Raw genomic sequence first — 22452 nt, forward strand, 5'->3', positions numbered from 1 at the left:
TACAATTTAGGCATTTAGCAGACGCTCTTAATCCAGAGCCACTTACATTTAAGCAAGAACAAAAGCATGGGAATACATCACATAAAAGCATTTATCATGAAACATGCGTATAAGCTAAGAAAGTAACAGTGGAATATCTATATAATGAAACTATACATATAAACTATACATATTTACTACTATGCTATACATATGTACTATGGCATGCTATGACTATATACAATACAATTATAGTGCTGTCTACATAACATGCTATAAGTCTGTGTCAAATGCTATCTAAGCCAACAGAAATGCTATCTAAGGGGGTAGGGTAAGTGCTATGGGCCATGATGGAGTCTGAAAAGGTGGGTTTTCAGGCTACGGCGGAAGATTGGGAGTGATGCTGCAGTTCTGACTGCAATGGGAAGTGCATTCCACAGTACAGTATGGTGTATGACCCATTGAACATGTCCGTGTCCAATGTGGGTCCATTTAACTAAAGACATTGTACACAACTTACGTTGTAACGACCCTGCGGAAACCCGGGCCGTAATTTTCTCCTCCAAGGGAGCAACAAGTCTGAGTCACTTTAACCCATTTAGACCTGTCACTAGATTCTACAACATTTCCGAAAAACCTATGTTTCTATGTCAGTGTCAGTGGTGCTCAACCTTGTCAAGGACCCCCAGAATTATCTGTATTTGGACCCCCATCTGGAAATATGTAGTTCCAGGGACCCCCCCAGAAGCAAAGATTTTAGTTAAAAACGTTCGCTCTGAAAGAATATATATTCAAAGATTTTGCGACACATTTTCACGATTTTTCAAAAATAGCAGATCTACAAGCTCGTAGCGCTAAAGTATGCCTAGAATGGGTTAATGTCATTTTAGATGGTTGGGTATGTGAAATTCAATTGTGTGACGCTGATGTGCATATTTATTGCATACTTTTGATTGATTGATGAATAGTTTATTGCAATTGCAATCAATTCAATTCAATTAAAAGTTTTGGGCTTTTGTGCCTTTATTGATAGTTACAGTGATGAAGATGGACAGGAAAAAGGGAGAGAGAGAGAGGTCGTCATGACCGGGACTCGAACACACGACACGCTGTCAGGCCAGAGTCTATTATGTGGCATGCGCCTGGGGGCAAATTTGTCAAAATATCATAAACCAGGCCTGGACCTATAGAAGTGGGGATATGTAGTCCACTCCACTCCTGACATAACCACACAATCCATATTCCGTAGTTCTCCCCAAGTTCCCACACTTTCTCGCAACGTTCTCGCTCCCCGCACGCGCTCTCCTTAAACGACCCGGGTGTGAAGTGCACTGCTGGGGACAGAGGGGAGTACGGAGAGAGCAGAGTAATCTAGTAAGAGAGTGGCGACACGCTTTGATCTCGCCGCAAAGCGGGGCGCCTTTTGGGCTATAGTTCCAAACATTGGAACTATCCCATTGAGATAGAATGAGCACTTCCCCATGCCATTGTTACAACGGGAGGCAACAGGAGTGTCATTACTCTCTTACTAGATTACTCTGAGAGAAAGAAAGAAAATAAAAAAAGATTAGCTCAGTGGCTTTGTGGGTAGAGTGTCCGCCCTGAGACTGGGAGGTCGGGGTTCGATCCCCGGCCGGGTCATACCAAAGACTCTAAAAATGGGACCCAGTGCCTCCCTGCTTGACACTCGGCATCAAGGGTTGGATTGGGGGTATAAATCCCTGCGGCATACGAGCGTCATGTCCAGGCGTTGTACTTGAACATCAAGCTTCCTCACGCTACAGAAACAGGAGATAGGCTCCTGCCCTATGGGCCTCATGGCTCGGCAAGGCTACTACTTAAAGTATTCAAAGTATTCAAGTATTCAACAAACTATGGCATCGTGTGTTGATTACTTTGCTATACTATGCTTTACTATGCTATAACAACTGGGCTAACATTGGCCAAATTGTCAAATAATATAAAAGAACGAACTTTTTTCTAGAACTGCTGTTTTTTACAATATTTGGAATGGAATGGAATGAAATGAAATGGAATGCCTCGACTCCTACATACCAAGTGCTTATCAGTGTCGCGGATGATGACCTTTGGCTCTCATAATTGACCCAGTGGTGATTGAATCACTGATCTCTACACTATGCACTGATAAGGGTTGAGAACCACTGTCTTTAGGTGAGGGCAATTGCCACACCCAGCCCCCTAGCATTTGCAGTTTATCTCAAATTCAGTTATTTCATGCATTATTTCTACATGTTATAGACATAGCGTGTTTGTCTGCAACCATACATTATTTAACCAATGTCGCTGGCGGTGGATCAGGGCCAGGGGTAGAGTGGCCGGATGGTAACGGCATGGTTGCCTGTTCTAACCCGGGCTCCCCCAGAGTTGGTGTCGAAGTGTCCTTGAGCAAGACACTGACTGAACCCCTAATTGCTCCTGATGTGCTGGTTGGTGCCTTGCATGGTTTCTGCTGCCATCAGTGTATGAATGTGTGTGTGTGTGTGTGTGTGTGTGTGTGTGTGTGTGTGTGTGTGTGAATGGGTGAATGTAGGCTAATGCACAATCTATGTAAAGCACCTTGGATAAAGGCGCTATATATACTGTAAATGCACCATTTACCTTTCAACCTGATGTCTCTATTATGGGCATATCATTATATGTAAACATTTAAAGACATTAAAAAAATAAATCCCCTCTCTCTTTAACCCATTCTGACCGGGCACCCATTTTGGTGTCAGCATCATGTTATGCTTTAGCTATTGAAAAATAGCAGATCTACAAGCTCATATCGTGCCACCGAGTGGCGCGATACGAGCTTGTAGGTCTGCTATTTTTTGAAAAATCGAAGAGCGACTGACATTTTTTTAATCTGATCTCAGGTCAGAATGGGTTCATCAGACCAGTGTGTGTCCGGCGGAAACCTCGTATGAATCTGATCTCAGGTCAGAATGGGTCAATGCGACACTCATTGCGCCTCGTTGTGAACTGACTTTTGTGCACCACAAATATCTCGAGCAAACTCCCAGAAACCTTTTCCGCTCTGTTCTTCTTCCAACTGAATGCTGTTGTTCTGCACAGTCTTCCTGTTGTGTCTGAATGAGTTACTTTTAATGCTTAATTGTGTGTGTGTGTGTGTGTGTGTGTGTGTAACGCACGTTTGGATTGCCTTGTTGTAAATAAACTACCGTAAGCTAATTGAGATTCAGAGTTTGGGTTTGGGAATGGAGTCCCAACACGTCATTGAACCTGTGCCTTTCTGCATTATTTACTGTGACTACCCCTCTCGTAAATAACTGCCCCACAAACCAGTCTGAAAAGGAGTCTGCGTGCGTGCGCGTGTGTATTTTGTGAGTGGCAAATGGAAAGAGAGTGGGAGAGAGAGTGTGTGTGTGTGTGCTCGTGCGTGCACAATATGTTATTTGTATATTGTTGTCAGGCAGAAACTTCTTTTTGTGTTTCTTTCTTTTTGTTTGTTTTTTGTAAACTTGATCCTACTCCAGCGTTTCGCAAAAGTAGCAGATCGACATGCTCACAAGTTTACAACTTGTAGATCTGCTACTTTATCTGGTTTTGAATTAGACTTGAATCCTGAAAAGTAGTAACTGTTTTGGACATGTGAGGTTTTCATCCGACAGAGACGGATGCATTTGTAAATGATTATGTATGTGGATGAGACGGAAAGCTAGGGCACTGTTGGACCAAGAAATTGCAGATCTACAAGCTTGTAGATCTGCTATTTTCGGGGCGCAACACAGCACTCTTAAAGCTATAGAGATGCGTCTTGTACGACATGGATTTTTGCATTGAACAAATTTGTTCAACGCAAAATATGTGTTCGAGTTCAGGAGAAAAAACAATTCTCCTGAATGCTGCCTTCCGGCATGGCATGGAAAGGAGAGGAGAGGAGCGGCATTTGCATTTCTTCCACCGTAGTAAATAAATAAAGTAAATGCTGCATTCGTGGTCTGGAGAGGGCAGTTGTTTTACAGACGGGTAAAAGCCAAAGAGCAGGGGCCGAAGCCCCCCTTTGATGTCCATGTGTGCACGTCCCCGGTTATAAAACACGCTGGTCCAACTGTTGCCCAGCGTTTTTTATAATAACAATCAGCATGAACAGAAACAACTGTTGATGGAGTCATAGCATTTCCTATAGTCCTAAAGGTCACTCACTGTCTGAGGCATGATTTGGGATCGCACTGGAATGGTTGGCACACCACTTCACTCTCTTTCTCTGTCTCTCTCTCTCTCTCGCGCGCGCGCGCGCTTTATGATTGATGATTTACTGTAGTTAGTCATGCTGAGAGAGCAGTGGTTTAACAGGTTTATTCTTCTCTGTACAGAATGTCTAGTAACTAGTATAGTACTATGGTATATTGGTAATACCAGTAGGTGCAAGCGTTTGTTCTGTTCACATGGCTGTGAGTATAAGTTTGATTAGAAACAATTAGATTGATTTGACACTCAAAATCAGGGTACAGACTGTTGTCATCTTGATCGCCCATGTCTGTGTACTTGAACGTGAGACATGACGGTGTACTTGATAATGTATTGTGTACTGCCTGAACTGTAGCATACTTTATAGTTAGGCTATACGAGAGACATCTCAGACAGCAAGGTCAGCCTTGCTGCAGTTAGCGGTTATTTAATATGTCTGATATCTGGTGGTCACGTCATTATGATCCAACACTATATTCCCGTGTGTGTAATAAACTTTGTGAACCTTTTGGCGTGATACTGTCTCGTGTCGAGTTATTGTTCTCCCGGGCCCGCCGCCGCTGTCGCCGTACCAAAGGTATACTTCAACCGGGGTCATACCTATGTTCCCTCAGCCCCGAGGTGCGCTGCGGGTCGGGAGAGGGTTGCGGTTAGGTTTAGGTGTCTGCCCCGGGGGAGGTTAGGGTTAGGGTGAGGGAGGAGGTAGGTTGTCGTAGGCTGAGGGAACATAGGGCTGAGGGAACATAGGTACGGTCCCCTTCAACCGGATTGTCACACACCACCCAGCCGGCACACACAATACCTGTCTGTCAGAACAGGACGAGGGTCCAAGTACTTAGAGTTTACAACACAGACGTGCATCTTAAAACAAGCACAGTTAAAGTCAATACTTATTAGTTACTTATTTCCATCGTGGTCCTTTGTTTTAAACAGAGAGACAGACAGTACACGTAATATAACAACAAGAAACGATGAAAGGAAAACTGCTTACAAATCTAGATACACACACAGACGGAGGTGTGTTTCAGTCAGAGAGAGGACATGCGAGGCACTTGGACTTCCAGACACTGACTGTAATAGTTATTTTGTGTGGTCAACTTACGAGTTATGGTTCTCTGCATCCCGCATATGGCCTTGAGGACCTGGCTTTGATGTTTGAAAAGACAAAGTATTTCCCCGCTCGGATCCGTGCCGGGCTCCCGATGAACATTCTGTAAGGGCGCCATGCCAAAATGACGTCAGTGAAACAAGCCAGGACTGTCGTAACTGTAAACGCCTGGGCTGTGCTTAGAGTTGAAGGGCTTTCAGGGTGATCTAGGGTTCACACACAGGCCAGTGAGTTCGTTTTGAAGCGTCGCAGCTGTTTCCTCTAACTGAGGATTGGCTGAATATACACACTCACTTGATGATATTCTTTTGTCTTTTTGGGGTGAAAATTAATTGTGAGGCAGAGGCATTCAGTGGTTATGGTAAGCCTCTAGGTCTGTTTCAAATGTATAGTGACGTCCTACAATACTGCAAGTCCTCTGGTTCGATGAGTTGAACCCGGTTCATTCGAGAACTGGAGAGTATAGCATGCATTATCTGAACAGCCTGACCGTCACCCATTTTCAACCTTGTCTTCATATACCAATAATCGGTCCTCATTGATGTTCATTACAAGATATATATATAGTGCCATACTGCCATTTCTTCTTCTTGCATCGTGTCAGAGGAGGGCTGCGGAAGATTTTAGAGACTTGCATGCAGTGTTGTTTTCGTCGACTAAAACTAAGACGAAAAATGTTCGTCGACTAGAGTTAAAACTCTGGCTGCCGCATTTTGGACAAGTTGTAATCTGTCAGTTGTTTTCTTAGGCAGTCCAGAAGAAAGTGCATTGCAGTAGTCAAGCCGAGAAAAAACAAAGACGTGGGTCAGCGTTTTTGCATCGTCCAAAGACAAATAGGCTCTGATTTGTGCAATATTTCTAAGGTGCAAAAAGGCAATCTTGGTAACATGATTAATGTGTGAATTAAAATTAAATTCAGAATCAATAATGACCCCCAAGTTCTTTACTGTACTGTTTTGGTATGTTATGCTTTAGCTATTGAAAAATAGCTGATCTACAAGCTCATAGCGCGCCACCGAGTGGCGTGCTTCTGAGCTTGTAGGTCTGCTATTTTTGAAAAATCGAAGAACGACTGACATTTTTAGAATCTGATCTCAGGTCAGAATGGGTTCATCAGACCAGTGTGTGTGCAGTGGAAACCTCGTATGAATCTGATCTCAGGTCAGAATGGGTTAAGGACTGTCTCTGTCTCTGTCTCTGTCTCTGTCCAGATGCAGACGGTGTGTTGGTGTGTGCTGTTCCTCAGTCTGCTGTGCTGCTCTGTCTCCGCTGCGGACAGCCGTGACTTCTTCTCGTCCATCGGTGCGTAATTCTTCTCATTTCATACGTTCACAAGTTAACACACACACACACACACACACACACACACAAAAAAAAGGCCCCAGGCAGTGATAATTCTCTGTCTACACGAGGCTATAACACACTGTAACATCAAACATAGATGGATAGATAATAAGACTTTTCACTCTTTAAACAACACTTTCTGGATGTAAAATAACTGTGTGTGGCTCAGGGGTAGAGTGGCCGGATGGTAACCGCAAGGTTGCCAGTTCGAACCCTGTGGGCTCCCCCAGAGTTATCGTGTCGAGGGGTCCTTGAGCAAAGACACTGAACCCCTAATTTCTCCTGATGTGCTGGTTGGTGTCCTGCATGGTTTCCGCTGCCATCGGTGTGTGTGTGTGTGTGTGTGTGTGTGTGTGAATGGGTGTATGTAATGAACAATCTATGTAGAGCGTCTTGAATGAAGGCGCTATAAATGCTTTTTCTTTTTCTTTTGTGTGTGTGTGTGTGTGTGTGTGTGTGTGTGTGTGTGTGTGTGTGTGTGTGTGTGTGTGTGTGTAGGCCATATGACTGACCTGGTCTTCACAGAGAAGGACCTGCTGACGTCGCTGAAGGACTACATCAGAGCAGAGGAGAAGAAGCTGGACCAGGTCAAACAGTAAGAAAGACTGCATGTCCACCAGACAGTAGGACAGAGAGAGAGACAGACGGTAGGACGGAGAGAGAGACAGACAGTAGGACAGAGAGAGAGACAGACAGTAGGACAGAGAGAGAGACAGACAGTAGGACAGAGAGAGAGACAGACAGTAGGACAGAGAGACAGACAGACGGTAGGACAGAGAGAGAGACAGACAGTAGGACAGAGAGAGAGACAGACAGTAGGACAGAGAGAGAGAGAGACAGTAGGACAGAGAGAGAGACAGACAGTAGGACAGAGAGAGAGACAGACAGTAGGACAGAGAGAGAGAGAGACAGTAGGACAGAGAGAGAGACAGACAGTAGGACAGAGAGAGAGACAGACAGTAGGACAGAGAGAGAGAGAGACAGTAGGACAGAGAGAGAGACAGACAGTAGGACAGAGAGAGAGACAGACAGTAGGACAGAGAGAGAGACAGACAGTAGGACAGAGAGAGACAGACAGTAGGACAGAGAGAGAGACAGACAGTAGGACAGACAGAGAGAGACAGACAGTAGGACAGAGAGAGACAGACAGTAGGACAGAGAGAGACAGACAGTAGGACAGAGAGAGAGACAGACAGTAGGACAGAGAGAGACAGACAGTAGGACAGAGAGAGAGACAGACAGTAGGACAGAGAGAGACAGACAGTAGGACAGAGAGAGACAGACAGTAGGATAGAGAGAGACAGACAGTAGGACAGAGAGAGAGACAGACAGTAGGACAGAGAGAGAGACAGACAGTAGGACAGACAGAGAGAGACAGACAGTAGGACAGAGAGAGACAGACAGTAGGACAGAGAGAGACAGACAGTAGGACAGAGAGAGAGAGACAGACAGTAGGACAGAGAGAGACAGACAGTAGGACAGAGAGAGAGACAGACAGTAGGACAGAGAGAGACAGACAGTAGGACAGAGAGAGACAGACAGTAGGATAGAGAGAGACAGACAGTAGGACAGAGAGAGAGACAGACAGTAGGACAGAGAGAGAGACAGACAGTAGGACAGACAGAGAGAGACAGACAGTAGGACAGAGAGAGACAGACAGTAGGACAGAGAGAGACAGACAGTAGGACAGAGAGAGAGACAGACAGTAGGACAGAGAGAGACAGACAGTAGGACAGAGAGAGAGACAGACAGTAGGACAGAGAGAGACAGACAGTAGGACAGAGAGAGACAGACAGTAGGATAGAGAGAGACAGACAGTAGGACCGAGAGAGAGACAGACAGTAGGACAGAGAGACAGACAGACAGACAGTAGGACAGAGAGAGAGAGACAGACAGACAGTAGGACAGAGAGACAGACAGTAGGACAGAGAGAGAGAGACAGACAGTAGGACAGAGAGAGAGACAGACAGTAGGACAGAGAGACAGACAGACAGACAGTAGGACAGAGAGACAGACAGTAGGACAGAGAGAGAGAGACAGACAGTAGGACAGAGAGAGAGACAGACAGTAGGACAGAGAGACAGACAGTAGGACAGACAGTAGGACAGAGAGACAGACAGACAGTAGGACAGAGAGAGAGACAGACAGTAGGACAGAGAGAGACAGACAGTAGGACAGAGAGAGACAGACAGTAGGACAGAGAGAGAGAGACAGACACTATGACAGAGAGAGAGACAGACAGTAGGACAGCTGAGAGGGAGACAGTGTAGGAGAGACAGACAGCAGGACAGCTGAGAGGGAGACAGTGTAGGAGAGACAGACAGTAGGACAGCTGAGAGGGAGACAGTGTAGGAGAGACAGACAGCAGGACAGCTGAGAGGGAGACAGTGTAGGAGAGACAGACAGTAGGACAGCTGAGAGGGAGACAGTGTAGGAGAGACAGACAGTAGGACAGCTGAGAGGGAGACAGTGTAGGAGAGACAGACAGTAGGACAGCTGAGAGGGAGACAGTGTAGGAGAGACAGACAGTAGGACAGCTCAGAGGGAGACAGTGTAGGAGAGACAGACAGTAGGACAGCTGAGAGGGAGACAGTGTAGGAGAGACAGACAGTAGGACAGCTGAGAGGGAGACAGTGTAGGAGAGACAGACAGTAGGACAGCTGAGAGGGAGACAGTGTAGGAGAGACAGACAGTAGGACAGCTGAGAGGGAGACAGTGTAGGAGAGACAGACAGCAGGACAGCTGAGAGGGAGACAGTGTAGGAGAGACAGACAGTAGGACAGCTGAGAGGGAGACAGTGTAGGAGAGACAGACAGACAGTAGGACAGCTGAGAGGGAGACAGTGTAGGAGAGACAGACAGTAGGACAGCTGAGAGGGAGACAGTGTAGGAGAGACAGACAGTAGGACAGCTGAGAGGGAGGCAGTGTAGGAGAGACAGACAGCAGGACAGCTGAGAGGGAGACAGTGTAGGAGAGACAGACAGCAGGACAGCTGAGAGGGAGACAGTGTAGGAGAGACAGACGGTAGGACAGCTGAGAGGGAGACAGTGTGGGAGAGACAGACAGTAGGACAGCTGAGATGGAGACAGTGTAGGAGAGACAGACAGTAGGGGGCCCATGCGTCTCTGGAGGAGGTGCATGTGTTTCACCTCTGCACCAACAACGCGTCCTTTGTTGCTTTGCGGCATAAAGGTTTTGCGGGGACACGCCTCCCAACAGTACAGATGTTACGTTGTTTATGGAGCTCAGAGGTGATCTGTCAACGCAGTGAGAACAGAGTAAATCCTCCTGTATTTACAGTACAGCACCGCTGCTCCCTGCTTCTAATGACAGACTGTAAACGCAGCCTTGCCAACCTGCGTGTTAAGAAAATATGCAGTTTCTCTATTATGCAAGTCCAATCTGTTGGCAGTAGTATAGATCTGCTTGCCTTTAAACCACTTAAGGCAAGCCCTATTTTACAGTTTTTGAGTTTAAAATATATATAATTTAACTCTATTTTCGAGGACTTTGGGAAAGTTTCCACCTCTAATGGAATGCCCCAAAATAGGGACACCGGCCTAAATTTATGCTGTGAGTAATACGATGCCTCCCTATAGCAGAACAGGTTTTCAAGCCAGCAACGCATCGATTTGAGTGTAAGTGAAGGAACCGAACCAATCTGACAATATCTTTTTTTATATTTTGTCCATATCGACCAGCAGCACCGAACCTACAAAGAGAAGCATTGTGGATTAGCTCCAGACATAAAAAAAAAGAATGAATTCGTATGAATCTGATCTCAGGTCTGGTGGCTGGCTAGGTACAGGTACAGTGGTGTGATGGATCAGGTTGCTGTGTTATAGTCCCTCTGTGATTACTAGGTGACAATAGTGTTGGTTCCCCATACAGTGACCACATGTTAACCCATTCTGACCTGAGATCAGATTCTAAAAATGTCTTCTACATGCCGACAGTTTTCCATTCTGACCTGAGATCAGATTTAAAAAATGTCTTCTACATGCCGACAGTTTCCTGAAAAAGATATGTTTCTATGTCAGTGGGTTAAACCTGAGAGCACAGTGGCAGGCAGGGTGTGTCTGATGTTTGAACCAAGGTTTGTGCAAACATATTGAATAACCACCTCCAGGCAAAGTGGGAAAAGGCGTGCGTGCGTGTGTGCACATTGGTAAAACAAACCTACACAGATTTTGGAGCTAAAGTTACTGTGTGTGTGTGTGTGTGTGTGTGTGTGTGTGTGTGTGTGTGTGCGCCTGCGTGCGTGCGTAATGCATGCACATTGGTAAAATAAACCTACACAGATCCTTGGAGCTAAAGTTACAGCGTGTTACCAAATATTATTGGTATACCTTGTTTTCGCTTTCCGTTAGCTTCCGTTAGCTAGCCTCCTCAGGCCTCCCATTGTAGAAACACCCTACATGATAATCCGCGGTACACGTGCACGCGCACAGGGTTATTAGTGGGTACTCAAAATGGGACAAAGTATACCATGTTTGGGACCTTATGAAACATTAACCCATTTTGGGTCGGGAAACCCCTTTTTGGTGTTACTATTATGTTATGCTTTAGCTATTGAAAAATAGCAGATCTACAAGCTCATAGCACGCCACTCGCTATTTTTGGACAAAAATCGAAGAACGACTGACATGGAAACGTAGCTTTTTCAGAAAACTGTCATTATTTAGAAGAAGACATTTGTAGAATCGTTCCCAGGTCAAAATGGGTTAATCCAAGCTGTGTGTTTCATTTTAGTGGACTATAATAACGTGTGTGTGTGTGTGTGTGTGTGTGTGTGTGTGTGTGTGTGTGTGTGTGTGTGTGTGTGTGTGTGTGTGTGTGTGTGTGTGTGTGTGTGTGTGTGTGTGTGTGTGTGTGTGTGTGTGTGTGTGTGTGTGTGTGTGTGTGTGTGTGTGTGTGTGTGTGTGTGCGTGCGTGTGCTCGCAGGTGGGCAGAGAAGCTGGACGCGGTGTCGACCGCGGCCACTCAGGACCCAGAGGGCTTCCTGGGCCATCCCGTCAACGCCTTCAAACTCATGAAGAGGCTGAACACGGAGTGGGGAGAGCTGGAGAGCCTGGTGCTCACGGACATGTCCGATGGTAAACGGTTGACATTTATATATATATAGCGCCTTTTATCCAAGGCGCTTTTACTTAGATTGTGAATTTAACCTATTCTGGCCTGAGATCGGATTCTAAAAATGTCTTCTACATCCCTGTCCTCTGTGTGTCCAGATGGGTTTTAACCCTGTGTGTCCTCTGTGTCCAGATGGGTTTTTAACCCTGTGGGTCCTCTGTGTGTCCAGATGGGTTTTAACCCTGTGTGTCCTCTGTGTCCAGATGGGTTTTAACCCTGTGTGTCCTCTGTGTGTCCAGATGGGTTTTTAACCCTGTGGGTCCTCTGTGTGTCCAGATGGGTTTTTAACCCTGTGTGTTCTCTGTGTGTCCAGATGGGTTTTAACCCTGTGTGTCCTCTGTGTGTCCAGATGGGTTTTAACCCTGTGTGTTCTCTGTGCGTCCACCAGCGTTCATCTCCAACCTGACCATCCAGAGGCAGCACTTCCCCAACGATGACGACCAGGTGGGCGCCGCCAAGGCCCTGATGAGGCTGCAGGACACCTACCAGCTGGCCACCAGCACCATATCCACTGGACCACTACCCGGTAAGGCGTGTGTGTGTGGGTGTGTGTGTGTGTGTGTGTGTGGGTGGGTGTGTGGGTGGGTGCGTGTGTGTGCGTGTGCTTGTGCACCAATGTGGTGCAACCAAGATGGCTATCTACCAGCTCACAACGTGTTGCAGCCTGCCCTGAAGGAAACCAACCGACCGATGAAATGATTAATGTTAAATCGTCCCGACCCACTGCTTGTGAATGATTGCTGTCAGAACATGGAGCTTTTGTCATATAAAACACTTCGAGTTGTAACAAAACGAAAAACAAAACATTACTTACTTACTTACTTTCCTGCTGGCAGCCTCCGAGTGCCAACGTGGTTGTTTGGACCTGTTGAATTATGTGCCTCTGGCGGTTGACATTTGAACACATTCCACGCCTTAGTGTAATAAGCAATAGTATAATTGAGCATTTGACCCATCTCTTGGAGCGGTGAGCCGCAGCCAAGGAGCGGTGAGCCGCAGCCAAGGAGCGGTGAGCTACAGCCGCGCCGCACTCGGGGAGTGCCAAGCAGGGAGGCATTGGGTCCCATTTGTACAGTCTTTGGTTTGACCCCGACCGGGGATTGAACCCCCGACCCCCCCCAGTTTCAGGGCGGATACTCCCTGAAAGCACAAGGCCGTGAAAATACTCCTGAAAATAGTCCCACGATTTGTTATTGAGCCAACAAAAAAGCCACTCCCGCGATCCGCCTCACAGACAAAGAGCAAAGCGAGCTAAGATCGTCCATACCCCCTCGTTCACTTTGCATTGGAGTCGGTTTCCCAGATGCCCTTGCAAGCGAGTTATAGTTTGATTTCTGGTTACGTCATCATAACGCGTCAGCCTCGCGTCAGATCTACAAGCTCATAGCGAGCTTGTAGGTCTGCTATTTTTGAAAAATCGTTAAAATGTGCCTCAAATCTTTCCGAAAATTGTCATGATTTAGAAAACTTTTTTTTTTTTTTTTTTGACGTCAGGCCTAAATGGGTTAAAAACGTTGAAGCTTCGAGATACCTTTCATTTAAAGTTGGCGAGGATTCATATTGAAAAGCAGCAAAGGTCTGCAGATCTACAAGCTCAAAGGTCTACAGATCTACAAGCTCAAAGGTCTGCAGATCTACAAGCTCAAAGGTCTGCAGATCTACAAGCTCAAAGGTCTACAGATCTACAAGCTCAAAGGTCTGCAGATCTACAAGCTCAAAGGTCTACAGATCTACAAGCTCAAAGGTCTGCAGATCTACAAGCTCAAAGGTCTGCAGATCTACAAGCTCAAAGGTCTGCAGATCTACAAGCTCAAAGGTCTGCAGATCTACAAGCTCAAAATGAGTCGCTTCGCGCCGTGTTTGCCGATCTGCTACAAAAAAACAAACACAACATAAAAATAAATAAAGAATCCATATGGGAGGTTTCTGCACGACGCGGTTGTGAGCTTGTGGATCGGGCTGTTTGCGAATGGCCCCCGAAAATGTATGATTGAAGTGGCTTAATGTATGTTTTGTAATAATAATTATTAATCAAAATATACAAAGTAACTACGGTATACGTAGCTGACGTTTTCAAATACATTTTATTTCTCTCCCCCCACATCCCCGCACCCCCACCCTCTCTCTCTCTGTCTGTCTGTCTGTCTGTCTGTCTGTCTGTCTGTCTGTCTGTCTGTCTGTCTGTCTGTCTGTCTGTCTGTCTGTCTGTCTGTCTGTCTGTCTGTCTGTCTGTCTGTCTGTCTGTCTGTCTGTCTGTCTGTCTGTGTGTCTCTCTCTCTCTCTCTCTCTCTGTCTGTCTGTCTGTCTGTCTGTCTGTCTGTGTCTGTGTCTGTCTGTCTGTCTGTCTGTCTGTCTGTCTGTCTGTCTGTCTGTCTGTCTGTCTGTCTGTCTGTCTGTCTGTCTGTCTGTCTGTCTGTCTCTGTGTCTGTCTCTGTCTCTGTCTCTGTCTCTCTCTCTCTCTCTGTCTCTCCCTCTGTCTCTCTACCATAGGGACGTCCTCTGATGACGTGCGGTACCGGGCCCGGCTGACGGCGGACGACTGCTTCGACCTGGGCAAGGTGGCGTACGCCGAGGCCGACTACTACCACACGGAGCTGTGGATGGAGGAGGCGCTGAGGCAGATGGACCGCGCTGCCGCCGCCCATGCTAACGACGCTAACGCTGCTGCTAACGCCGCCGCTAACGACGCCGCCGCCGCGGCCCAGCCGGACCCCCGCGCTGACGAGGCCACTGTCGTGACCGCCGTCACCGTCCTGGACTACCTCAGCTACGCCATCTACCAGCAGGGGGAGCTGGAGAGGGCCCTGGAGCACACCAGGAGACTGCTGCAGCTGGGTGAGTGGCTATTGTGGAGTCTTGGTGGGAAATGAACAGGCAGAACAGGGTATTGCAGCACTTCAAAACGCTGTTTATTAGCAAGAAGGTTGATTATGACAGTTAGATCACAAATGAGACGCTCGACATCCGTCTCTGGGTAGCATTCACAAGCGTACAGTATTATTGGCTTCACAGGATTCCTTCGATCGCCTGGAGTAGGGTGAGAAACATCCGTTAGTTTCAACTTAGATTATACAGCCTTCTTCTTACGGCACGACTCCACACTGGAGGGCTCGTTATAATAAGAAACGATAAGAATAATAATAATATGACGGCGGAGCCTTGCTTCGTGACGTCGTCAGTATTTAGCCTTTACTGTAGCGTATCTTCTCCCATAGCGGGTTCAGCTCCGAGCGTGCACCTGCCGTTTAGCCCACCGGCGTTCAATACAACGAGAGCCTGCTTGCTAGGCAGTCCTCGAAGAATAGTCTGTGTGGAATTAAATAGGTTTCCTTCCGACCTTTTAGTATGGGTTCCAGTTGTCTTCGCTGTGGCAGGGCTGCCCCCCTGTTGCGTCGCGATAACTGTGAACTCCTGGAACTCCCGTTCCTAATTCACTCATTCATCCGTGTCGTCCGAGGTCTCTGTCCCGCGGACATTCCCTGGCCCGATCCTGAAAGCCTGTGACGGGGAGAGTGACAGTTAAGGCATGCAGAGATATATACACAGGAGTGTGTGTGTTTGGTGAGAGCGTGTGTGTCTGCTTACCCCCCGACGGTTTGTGCGTGCGTGCCTCCGTGAGCGCTTGTGTGTGTGAACCAGCCGCTGTCAGACCGACTACTAAGTCTTCCTTTTATACGCCGGGTGTGGCCGCTTGCTGGTTTGGGCGCGGTCCGTCCATCAGCTCAATCTGGTGGAGGAGGAGGTTCGGGACGTAGACCTCCCCTATTAGGCGGCCGAGGGCGTGTCTTACGATCCGAGGCGTCTTCTGTCTGACAGCTTGTCTGGTTGCCCTGGCAACGCACTTACCATCGCGGGGTGTCGCTCGCGAGACCCCACACAATCTATAACCCATTCTGACCTGAGATCAGATTCATACGAGGTTTCCACTGGACACACCACTGGTCTAATGAACCCATTCTGACCTGAGATCAGATTCATACGAGGTTTCCACTGGACACGCCACTGGTCTGATGAACCCATTCTGACCCGAGATCAGATTCATACGAGGTTTCCACTGGACACACCACTGGTCTGATGAACCCATTCTTATCTGAGATCAGATTCATACGAGGTTTCCACTGGACACACCACTGGTCTGATTAACCCATTCTGACCTGAGATCAGATTCTAAAAATGTCACAGTCGTTATTCGATTTTTCAAAAATAGCAGACCTACAAGCTCGTAGCGCGCCACTCGGTGGCGCGCTACGATCCCCCCCCCCCCCCCCCCCCCCCCAAGAAGCAAAGATTTGAGTTAAAAACGTTATAATATAATATATATTCAAAGATTTGCACCACCTTTTTCACAATTTCTCAAAAATAGAAGATCTACAATCTGTAGATCCGGGTTAAGTTAACCCATTTTGGGCAGGAACCCCTTTTGGTGTTAGCACTACGTTATGCTTTAGCTATTGAAAAATAGCAGATCTACAAGCTCAAGCTCTACAGCTTGTAGGTCTGCTATTTTTTGAAAAAGTCGAAGAACGACTGACACAGAAACATGGCTTTTTCAGAAAACTGTCGTGATGTAGAAGACATTTTTAGAATCTGATCTCAGGTCAGTCGCCATCGGTGTATGAATGTGTGGGTGAATTTAACCCACTTTAGGCGAGAACCCCTTTTGGTGTTAGCACTATGTCATGCTTTAGCTATTGAAAGATAGCAGATCTACAAGCTCATAGCGCGCCACCTAGTGGTGCGCTACGAGCTTGTAGGTCTGCTATTTTTTGAAAAAAATCGAAGAACGACTGACATAGAAACATGGATTTTTCAGAAAACTGTCAGGATGTGGAAGACATTTTTAGAATCTGATCTCAGGTCAGAATGGTAATGGTGTCCTCATGTCTCTCTCTCTCTCAGATCCTGACCACCAGCGGGCCAACGGTAACCTGAAGTACTTTGAGTACCAGCTGACCAAGCAGAAGAAGGCAGAGGAGGAGGAGGAGGAGGAGGCGAGGAGGAAGGAGGGAGCAGAAGGAGGAGGGGGGAAGGGAGCGGAGAGGGAGAAGAGGGAGACGAGGGAGAGGAGGGAGACGAAGGGGACGAAGGAGAAAGGCCGTCCCACGTTCAAAACCGACTACCTGCCCGAGAGGAGGAAATACGAGAAGCTGTGCCGAGGAGAGGGACTCAGGCTGGTAGGAGACGCTAAAATCCAGTATAAGTCATTTTACACTTGGTTGCATGCTGAAAAATAGCCGATCTACAAGCTCACAATGTGTCGCGTTGTGAGCTTGTAGATCGGCTGTTTTCAGCAAGTGTATAAGTGTCATTACGACGGCATCAAGGCCCTCCAGAATGCATTTCAGTCGACTGAATCAACCGTAGATTTAGTCGACTAAAATCTCGTGACGTTTAGTCAAACTGAAACTAGACGCAACACTAAAACATTCCCAGGTGGCTAAAATGTGACTGAAACTAAATGAAAACCATTCAAGAGACTAAAATAGGACTAAAACTAAAATCAAAATGCGCTGCCAAAAACAACACTGTTTCTTTCTGCCTCAACGACTCTCTCTCTCTCTCTCTCTCTCTCTCTCTCTCTCTCTCTCTCTCTCTCTCTCTCTCTGTCTCTCTCCCCCCGCCCCTTCCATCAGACTCCGCGTAGGCGGAGCCGCCTGTTCTGCCGCTACTACGACAACGGGCGCCACCCGCTGTACGTGATCGGCCCGGTGAAGCAGGAGGACGAGTGGGACAGCCCGCGCATCGTGCGCTTCCTGGACGTGGTGTCGGAGAGCGAGATGGCCACGGTCAAGGAGCTGGCCAAGCCCAGGGTGAGACGTCACGCCGTCGCCACCGGAGGGCGCCATAACCCCACTTTTTAATAGTGGTTTTCAACCTTTTTTTTTCTCCATAATCAAGGCCGTTATTTATCCCATTCTGACCTGAGATCAGATTCATACGAGGTTTCCACTGGACACACACTGGTCTGATCAACCCATTCTGACCTGAGATCAGATTCTAAAAATGTCAGTCGTTCTTCGATTTAAAAAAAATAGCAGACCTACAAGCTCGTAGCGCGCCACTCGGTGGCGCGCTATGAGCTTGTAGATCTGCTATTTTTCAATAGCTAAAGCATAACATGATGCTAACACCAAAATGGGTTCCCGTTCAGAATGGGTTATCCGAGAAAAACTGAATTTATGTACTGTATATTTTATCCTAAATGAGTTGATAGCACAGGCAGACTCTTCACATACTAGAGCATGTCTGAAATAAATATCAGAGCTGAAATCGACATGTAAATATGAAAAATTTATGCTTAAACATGTAGCTTGGCGTAATGTTAGAGACCACAGAAGTGAACCTTTCGAGCCTGTTTTCTTGTGAGACATCACTCTATATTAAGCCACATCTCCAAAACTGGTGGGTCAAACTGAACAACCAATATGTCAATTTGAAGCTATGATTCCCTGCTTTCATATGACGATGATAAAAAAAATAAAAAAAATAAAAATAGTAGTATAGTATTCTTTATAGTATTTTGTCCACAAGAGAGATACCAGGCAAACATTATTTTACATGCTCTAATTGCCTAGACTTCTTATCTCGTAAATTAAGTAGCCCTATAATGCAGGTATTTAACAATAATTTCACTCTTGAGAGTGTAACAATTGAAAGGTACATTTGGTTTCATTTTACACTCAAGAGTCGAGAATTAAAGATCTAATTTACCAACCAACTCTCCACCATTTAGCCGGGGACCACCTGGAACCCCCTCAAGGACCACTGGTGGTCCCCGGACCACTGGTTGAAAACCACTGCCTTATCCCATTCTGAACGGGAACCCCTTTTGGTGTTTTAACTAAGCATTATGTTATACTTTAGCTATTGAAAAATAGCAGATCTACAAGCTCATAGCGCGCTACGAGCTTGTAGGTTTGCTATTTTTGAAAAATCGTAAAAAATGCGGCACAAATCTTTGAATATATATTCTTTCAGAGCGAACGTTTTTTATTTATTTCGACGTCAGGCCTAAATGGGTTATTACACTAAGTAATGTTGTCAACTTTCACAAGTTTATGGATGGATGAACTATTTCTGACGGACAATAGTCGATAGTTTCGTATAGCTCTGTTTACACCTTCATGTATTTTCCCATTTATATATTTAATTGTACATATACATTCATTTTGTTTTGATTGCTTTGTTCCACTTTTGCCGTGGCAATGTAAACGTATGTTTTCTCATGCCGATAAAGCTCCATTGAATTTAGCCATTTTGGAAAGAACCTGGGCCCCTTCCCTACTTCCTTCACAGGTGTTACCAATGATACTAAATGAAGGCTCTGTTCCATTCTGATCTCTCTCTGTCTCTCTCTCAGTTAAAACGTGCCACAGTCCATGACCCAAACACAGGGAAACTGACCACAGCTCACTACAGAGTGTCCAAGAGGTAAGAGCCTAAATGAAGGCCTATATTCATCATAGTCCAGTTTTCCGTGAGGTACGGCTGTACCCTAGCCCTTATTTTAGGACTCGAACTTCGGCAGGAATTTCCGAGTGAACATTCGGACCATTTGTTTCTAATTAATTAGCTGATTGGCTGGTTGGCTGCAGGCCCATCACCAAATTAATGTGCACAGGGGATTTTGGAGAGGGACAGCGCTAGCCTGGTTAACAGTTTCCGTGCTTTGAATGGATTACTCCAGGTTATTGTCGCTGCCATATTCGACATACGCGACTTTTGTTTTATGTGTTTAATCCGCCGTAATGTAAACAAAAAAAAGAAAAATCTTCTTCGCCGCGCAGATAGTTATTAGACGCATCCGTTGTGATGAGAAACCGGAAATCGTCACATGCTGTAGGCTGCTAGGGCTTCTGGGAAATTGAGGCCAATGTAAACGAATGGGGTTCAACGCCTCATGGAGGCGGGTCCTGTGCTGCTTCTCCCGGGTCTAGCAAGATGGCGGGTGGTACGATCTATCATAACAAACGGGGGGAGGTTTTTTCGCTCGATTTTCGCGGATTAAAAGCCCAAATAATTCAGCGTATGCTCTAAAGGTAATATAACAATCTCGGCAGTGAAGGGGGGGTGATTAAAAGTCTGGTAAATCGTTTTCAGCGGTCAAACTGTTAATAAACCAGACCGAATCAGCCGTTGGCAAAAAAAAATGCCTACCGGCGGATTTCGGTCTGGAGAGGCTCAATTGTACGCCCATTTTCTACACACGAGAATGTGTGCGCCCAATAGGGACACGGTATACAATATGGGCGGGCTTTGGTACAGTGACGTTCAATGCTTGAGACCTTTGACTGACAGTAGCTCTGACCAATTGCGTCAAAGAGAAACTGTTTCCCTGGAAATGAAATCCAAGCTGAGCCTCCCCAGACTAATATCCCGCGGATCCGTGCGATATTAGTCTGGTTTATTAACCAGGCTAGGACAGCGCAGCAAGGAGATAGACATGACTTCTGACAGGAATGCACTAGAAACTAACTTTTTTTTGACATGCTCATATCACATTCTTGCCGAGATATATTTTTGAGTTAATAAAAAAGGAAAAAAAAAATATATTTATCTTTATTAAAAAATTAAATAAAAAAAATGAATGGTTCAAACCCATTAATTAAGATTCGAGTGCCAACCCTAACGAGCGAACATTGGAACCTTGGATGTTTGGGGACAGCCTTACCGTGAGGAGCTGACCACCATCTTCACTGGTGAACTCAGTACTCAGTAAAAACAGAGAGATGTTGAGTGAGCGGTGACCACCGCCACGTGACGTCCTCATGTTGTAGTTTTTTGGTGGTCACCTCTCCACCGAAAACTGGACTATGAACAGCCCATTTAGGCCTGACGTCGATGTTTAAAAAAAAAAAAAAAAGTCTTCTAAATCACGACAGTTTTCTGAAAAACCTATGTTTCTATGTCAGTGGTGCTCAAAAATTATATGTAATCGACCGCCGACCCCCCCCCCCCCCCCCCCCCAGAAGATTTTAGTTAAAAACGTTCACTGTGAAAGAATATATATTCTAAGATTTGCGCCACATTTTGTTGATTTTTCAAAAGAAAAAGAAATAGCAGATCTACAAGCTCGAGCTTGTAGATCTGCTCTTTTTCAGTAGCTAAAGTATAACATGATGCTTAAAAACACCAAAAGGGTGATGGGTTAAATGTTTGTCTGTGTCGGACCCCAGGAAGACTTTGTCAAGGCAAAAGCTAATGGGGATCCTTATAACCCATTCTGGGCGGGCACCCATTTTGGTGTTAGCATCATGTTATGCTTTATCTATTGAAAAATAGCAGATCTACAAGCTCATAGCGCGCCACCGAGTGGCGCGCTACGAGCTTGTAGGTCTGCTATTTTTGAAAAATCGAAGAAAACTGACATTTTTAGAATCTGATCTCAGGTCAGAATGGGTTCATCAGACCGGTGTGTGTCCAGTGGAAACCTTGTATGAATCTGATCTCAGGTCAGAATGGGATAAACGATAAACAATATCATATGGTGAATTTAGGTGGAAAGAATGTGGAAAAGATAGTTTTACAGCCGCTCGTCTAGTGCAGCTGGTATGATTGCCATTGATTGGAGCTACTCATAGTGCGTGGGCTTGTTGCAATCATTACATAATCGCAAAAATCTCTTTTTTTAACCCATTATTACCTGAGATCAGATTCATACGAGGTTTCCACTGGACACACACTGGTCTGATAAACCCATTCTGACCTGAGATCAGATTCTAAAAAATGTCAGTCGTTCTTCGATTTTTTTCAAAAAATAGCAGACCTACAAGCTCGTATCGCGCCACTCGGTGGCGCGATACGAGTTTTCCGATAAGTTTTCTGAAAGACCTATGTCAGTTGTGCTCAACCTTTTTCATGTCAAGGACCCCCAGAATTATCTCTATTGGGCCACGGACCCCCATCTCAAAATAAGTAGTTCCAGGGACCCCCCAGAAGCCAATATTTTAGTTAAAAATGTTCGCTCTGAAATATATATTCAAAGATTTTCACAAATTTTCAAAAATAGCAGACCTACAAGCTCGTAGCGCGCACTCGGTGGCACGCTATGAGCTTGTAGATCTGCTATTTCTCAATAGCTAAATTATAACATAATGTTTAAAACACCAAAAGAGTTTCCCACCCAAAATGGGTTAAAAAAAAAAAAATTGCAAAGAAGAACGAAGAACTTTAGCTGCCCGTTTGTGGTTGCAAATATAAAACTAATTCCATGGGACCCTGACGAAGGCTTTGTAGCCAAAACGCGTCGGTCCATTTTTAACACGGAGCCTGCCAGAAACGAGGAACAGTGGCCATTTTGAAAATGCGCGCGCATCCACTTCCATTCTAAGCCCTGCATTGAAAGCCCTGTATCTCAGAAACGACATTGAGGGGGGCGGGGGCAGTCTCTGGCCCAGACGAGCGTTTTCAACGCCCTGTAGCAGCCGCTGTGATACTCGCGGTCGGGGGTTTTCCACCACCGAACGAGAGGACAACAACCGGTCAAGACGCCGCACACAGCAGTTTGTCACCGTAACATCCGGTTTACGGATATCCGTGTCACCGTAACATCCGGTTTACGGATATCCGGCTCTTCAAAGTAAGTGTTACGTGCGATAAAAAACCCTGGCAATGCGCTATCGAGGGATTAATTAATGCTGGCGGTAATTGGGTTTGATCTTTTCCATGCCGTA

The 22452-nt window shown here is 46.1% G+C and overlaps 1 protein-coding gene across 1 annotated transcript in view; it reads left to right on the forward strand.

Moving 5' to 3' along the window:
- The window catches only part of LOC310874278 (prolyl 4-hydroxylase subunit alpha-1-like), a 29816-nt gene that overhangs the window by 1804 nt on the left and 5560 nt on the right, over positions 1–22452 (forward strand). Inside the window, exons 2-9 of the mRNA XM_083787015.1 lie at positions 6514–6604; positions 7145–7241; positions 11591–11742; positions 12168–12305; positions 14270–14614; positions 16679–16953; positions 17413–17589; positions 19140–19210. Of these exons, the coding sequence (XP_083643141.1) occupies positions 6514–6604; positions 7145–7241; positions 11591–11742; positions 12168–12305; positions 14270–14614; positions 16679–16953; positions 17413–17589; positions 19140–19210 (1346 nt within the window). The remainder of the gene's footprint in view (positions 1–6513; positions 6605–7144; positions 7242–11590; positions 11743–12167; positions 12306–14269; positions 14615–16678; positions 16954–17412; positions 17590–19139; positions 19211–22452) is intronic.

The sequence above is a fragment of the Protomyctophum parallelum genome, assembly GCF_964188405.1.
Source record: "Protomyctophum parallelum genome assembly, chromosome: 17".
In the NCBI taxonomy this organism is placed as follows: Eukaryota; Metazoa; Chordata; class Actinopteri; order Myctophiformes; family Myctophidae; genus Protomyctophum; species Protomyctophum parallelum.